Below are 5663 nucleotides of genomic sequence, written 5' to 3' on the forward strand. Positions count from 1 at the left end.
CAGCCAGTCAGCGGCCAGTCAGCGGTCAGTCAGCGGCCAGTCAGCAGTCAGTCAGCGGCCAGTCAGCGGCCAGTCAGCAGTCAGTCAGCGGCCAGTCAGCAGTCAGTCAGCAGTCAGTCAGCGGTCAGTCAGCAGTCAGTCAGCGGTCAGTCAGCAGTCAGTCAGCGGTCAGTCAGCGGCCAGTCAGCAGTCAGTCAGCGGCCAGTCAGCAGTCAGTCAGCGGTCAGTCAGCGGTCAGTCAGCGGTCAGTCAGCAGTCAGTCAGCGGCCAGTCAGCGGTCAGTCAGCGGTCAGTCAGCAGTCAGTCAGTGGGCGACCTACATCGTGTGTGCACGCAGTTCGTGGCTTATGGATATTTTTTCCCTACTTACCGTGTTTGTGCTGTGTGTTTTGTTTATTTTCACCCTTCATGATTTCATAACTTTATAGGGTAAAAAACAAAAATGGCTTCGACATACGACTGTTTTAACACACGACCCTTCTTACAGCACGAATTAGGGTCGTAAGTCGAGGTTCCGCCGTATATGACTTCGAGCGCACGCCGGTCATCTGCAGCCTTCCCCCTCGTCCGTCCCCACGTACGCGACACGTCCGTCTACCGTCCTCTTGTGTGATTCGAGCGCCATCTAGTGTCGGGCGACCATACAAAACTATTACTCCACAAATGACTTGAAGAAAGTGGATTGTATTTGAACCAACACGCCTCAAGAGCAGAGAGAGAAACCAAGCACGTGTATATGTATATTATATTATATTGTGTATATTGTATATTATATGTGTATATTATATTGTGTGCTATCACCGGGTGCTATTGTGTGCTATCACCGGGTGCGTGGCATTACATTTCACTGCATATATGTATGAAAGTATGTCTATGTATGTGACAAATAAAAAATCTTGAATCTTGAGTTTGAATCTTTTTTTTTTTTTTTTAATATTTACGAACTACGTTTCAATCCAACCACCCAGGAACCGCGTTTAATCTACACGATGACGTCGATGATATTAAAACAATTAATTGTACCACTCAATTGGACCACTTTCGTTGCCTCCCATTACAAATATAGTGTTTTAAGCGATTTTAACTTGATATCAATGTTGAAAAACAAAAACAAAACCAAAAAAACAAAAGCACAAGAATCAGAAGGATGAACTCTTCACTCAACACGTGGTGTTATTATTATTATTATTTTAATAAATTGTTCTATAATCCATTTAAATCCACGGTTCAAGTGTCCAAGTTGCAATGGAGGAGTTTGTCGTTACTTACCTTTCTCACAGTCAAGTTCATGGTTAAAAGCCGAGTAATTAAACTCAAAAACAAGGTACTGGTTAGTCACTAGTTAGTTACTGGTTAGCATCGTGCTACAAGTTAGCATCGTGCCACCTCACCTCTACCCACCCGTTTGGATAGGTGTGGACGCATGTGTTATTTCTTGTTACATTTTAATTTCTATCTCTTAGTCGACCGCACTGCTTTGTTGTGGCAAATAACCTCTTGGATCTTGGTTCTTGTCATAAGTGGCAGCGTGTGTCATTTTATCGTCTATTTATCATTTCGCCCCAGGATGATAAATCCTTGTTCTAACCGGCAGATGGCGCTGCCTTGTCCCTTCAGCGACGGGACATGGCCGCGCGTGTTTTATTCACAACGTTCCAATGTTTTTAAATCACGATGCTTTACAAACTATTCAGATCAAATCATGCAGCGAACACTGCATTAACCACTGTGCTGTGTTGTCTCTCTGGTTTTGGTCTTTTAGTCTATTTTACATTTTCCTTTCGCCTTTACATTATTACAATTACACCTTTATTCTTATTTTTTGCCTTCCGTGTCTCATAAAAAAAAACCCACTTTGAATTGGCTTATGTATGAACTGTGCTATAGAAATTCATTTGGAAATACAGCCTCCGTCCATTGAGTCTTTTTTGGACGAGACAAAGCAGCTAATGTGGATTGTGAATTGATGAGAATTAAGTGACTTTTGTCTTTTTTTTTTTTTTTTTTTAATTCACAAAAAGATCAGAATAGAACTCATATCAAGTTATTGAAATGTTTACTTTACAATTATCTTCAAATGCAAGAAAATATAATCTTTCTTTTTCGGAAATAATAAATATGCAATATTTCTTTATAAACAGAATGCACAATTTACAAAACAAAATAAATTGGCAACAGTGTTCCAACCCCTCCAAAACAACACAGACCTACTGTGTTCCCTGTTGCATAGAGTTAGCTCTGACAAAGTTATTAGTACGGCCCACACTCATCTTGATATCATTATTATAATTAATAATTCCTTTTTTTTTCTTCAATATATATATATATATACACAGTATTACAATTTGACTACCCATTAAACCATCTAAATACTTTGATGAGGTTTTCAGACTTTTCCTTCTGGAGTCTAAAACAGCACTTTTGTGTTTTAACAATCTTTTCATTCTCCGTTTCATGGCTCACAGTTTCTATGGCGTAAGTGTTTTCTAAGACTTTTTGAGGTGTTGATTTGGGCTTTTGTCCATGTTGGAGACACCGGGGTCGGGAGGCGTCCTTCTTCCCGCATCTGGGTCTGAGAGACGGATACGGAAGACATCCACGTCTCGAGGGATCCTCATGATCGGATCTGGATTAACAACTTTCCTCCAGGGTGTCCTCCACCATCTCCTCCAACTCTTTGCAGCTCTGTTCCACAGCTCTGCTCCTGAGACAAACAGTATCTGTGCAGTGGGTCTGTGTGAGAGCGCCACCATGTGGTCAGGATGCAAACGGCATGTGTGATAACAACCAGACCAGTAGACAGGACACTGAGAGCGCTCTGTGGGCGGAGTCTGACTGAGCGGAGCTGGAGGCAGAGCCGGAGCCGGGGCCGGGGCTCGGGCGGTTGGAGTTGGCTGAGCTCGGGTGTGGCTCTGCGGGGTCAAGCTCCTCCCGTCTGTGCTGCTCCTGGTGGATGGATGGAGGCTCCACCGTCACGTATCCGTTCAGGATCCGCACGTTGGGCGGTGGGCTTGTGCTGGCGGAAACAAGATGCACACATGAAACCAACTGACGCCGTCTTATTTGGTGCATGGTTCCCGAAATGACACTGCGCAATGTAGAATGTGTTCATGAAGGAAGGCCCTGTTACATCCATCGGAAAACACACGCAAACAACATAAAAACATATTCAGTAATGTAATTAAAGTGCCCTATGAGGTGATGAGGAAACGAGCCTCAATAAATATTACATTGTTAGAATTGTGTGGAGTAATATCCCTCTCTGGTTTTGGGCCTGCACTTGATATCTCTCTCTAACTAGGCCTCATTGTATGTTACAAACAATAGTAAGAGATGGTAAACTCTCAGGTTTTTCTTTCATTACCCAGCTTATTTTGTCATTGAAAGGATAAAGACTTTTTGAGGTACCACTGTAAACAAAGACACCACAGGCGCTTCTGTAGAACCATGACACGTCTTGTTCTGATTTCAACGTGTGATTAAGAAATGCCTGTACTGTATATTTTAGGATCGCTCTCACGTAGCCATCTGATTGTCTTAAATGTAAGTGCAAAAGAAATCTCATATCTCTGGATTTTTTTTTATTGTATTTTATTTGAATCACGTCTTAGTTTCATACATCCCTTTTAACATCTTGCAATATGAGCATCATTCTGTACGCACTAAGTAAACAACCTGCTCTCAGTCCACGCTGCATTGAACTACGGCCAAAAAGTGAACTCTCCTCCACCGAGATAGTTTCCAGCCGGTCCTTACTAAGAGTATTTTTCTCGTCATTTTCTCTGTAGTGGGGTTTCCTACCTGTCTCCGATGCGGACCCACAGGTCACTGAACAACCGGGGTCTCCCGTGCCCGCGGTGCGCCTTGCGGGGCCGCTTGTGCCGTCCAAACTCCTCGAGCTGGCTCAGGCTGTCAGGGAGCAGCATGTGGGGCAGCTCCTCGTCCCCCAGGTCAGGAAGTCCGTCCTCCTCCTCCAGCTCCTCCAGCTCGTCCTCCGGGTCACTCGTCCCCCAGGCGGTGGGCGATGCCGTGCCCGCCTCGGGGCTCCCCTCCGGCGTCGGCTCCTCCCACGCTGCGGCACCCCTGGAGGGGAAATAAAATCAAGAATGGGACACAGAGAAAGATGCTGAGTTTACTCTTTTTCGACAAATCGAATTTGTTGTCCGGATTAAGGACAGCAAGTAAAACGGTTTCGTGGCAGAAATACCCAGCATGCCCCAGTGCCTCTTGTGGTCAAGCTCCGCTCAGAGAGCAATCAGCATTTGCATGCCCACCTCAGAGGCTGAGTTCACTCCTCTCCTAAAATAATTACTCATAGTTTCTCCTCCTCGTTCTTATAACCTCACATGTTTCTGTATGTGCCTTTACGTTTGGCTGAAATCAAAGTGAATCAATTACCACGGACATCCTCATTTTGTGTTCAACTTAAACAGGTCCCCAGGTTGTCGTGCAGTGACATTGGGGGAAAAAAATCAGTCCACTATTACATTTCCTCCTGTAATTGCGGGATGCTTTTTTTCTCCTTAATTCAGATTGATTTAATTGCCTTAAGGCAAAGAATTTTAGCTTTTTATAACAGGGCAGTGAGGTATTATATATATTAAACTATCAAATAACACTTATCCCACCACAAGGCATTAAGAAACACAATATTATTGCGTTGAGGCCTAAAGTATCATGTTAATATTGTTTCAACACTCCCACCAGTGGCAATTCCCACCAGCGCTGCGGACTTATAATTAGTTTAATCTTCTGGGCTGTCACAAATTAAGTGGTCCAAAAAAATCTGCATTTCTACTCTGGGAAGCTTGAAAAGAGGCCAGCGCAGGTTTTGACGGCTGGGTCCGACTGATGATAGTTCCAGGCTGTGGTCGCGCTGCATCGGAGCCAAAACCTCGAGCCGCGCTCCGCTCTGGCTGTCAGTCAAATAATCACCCCCGCCGCCCCGGCTGAGGAAGCACTCTGCCAATTGGTTCACATCACTCCGGGTCTGAGGCTAACAGCTTTCATAAACACCTCTCATTCAGCCATCTTGCGGTGTTTTTCCCTCTCCTGTCGCTTCACCTTGTATCAGGGAACTGAAAAATGTATAGGTGCCAGTGGGTCTTTGTGTGTGTGTGTGTGTGTGTGTGTGTGTGTGTGTGTGTGTGTGTGCGCGCGCGCACGCGTGTATCTGTTTGTGTGTGGTTTACACGCACGTATGTGTTTTCTGACCGCAATAAGTCAGTCCACTTGTCAGCTTTTAAACCAGAACCCCTGGCACGGGCCCACGGCTCCACAAACAGCCAGGCGGGCGGGCGGGCGAGCGAGCGAGTGAAAGAGAGAGAAAGAGAGAGAGCGAGTGCTACGTTTACAGCTGTAATTTGCACGGGGGAAGTTTGTAAAAAGCGATGGCTCTGATGGAAGTGTGTGTTTTTTACCGTCAACGTTTTTTCGATTTTTAATGAGATTTCCCTCGTCGGGCTTTGTTTTTCCATTTCCACCCGGGTTTGAGTGGCTTGTTGTTAGTGCTTTATGAGCACAACCTGCCTGACCCCCGCACCGACCCCCTCTTGGTGCAGCAAGCAGCTCATGGAACGAGAGGAGAGCTGCTCTGCGTGAAGGAATGGGAAACACACACACACACACACACACACACACACACACACACACACACACACACA

General features: G+C 45.2%; 1 protein-coding gene across 1 annotated transcript in view; it reads right to left on the minus strand.

Moving 5' to 3' along the window:
• Positions 1 to 2272: 2272 nt before the first annotated feature.
• The window catches only part of trabd2b (TraB domain containing 2B), a gene marked incomplete at its 5' end in the record, with an annotated part of 83171 nt that continues 79780 nt past the window's right edge, over positions 2273 to 5663 (minus strand). Inside the window, 2 exons of the mRNA XM_080003012.1 lie at positions 2273 to 3016; positions 3802 to 4083. Coding sequence (XP_079859138.1) covers positions 2758 to 3016; positions 3802 to 4083 — 541 coding nt within the window. The 3' untranslated portion in view covers positions 2273 to 2757. The remainder of the gene's footprint in view (positions 3017 to 3801; positions 4084 to 5663) is intronic.

The sequence above is a fragment of the Zeus faber genome, assembly GCF_960531495.2.
Source record: "Zeus faber genome assembly, chromosome: 1".
In the NCBI taxonomy this organism is placed as follows: domain Eukaryota; kingdom Metazoa; phylum Chordata; class Actinopteri; order Zeiformes; family Zeidae; genus Zeus; species Zeus faber.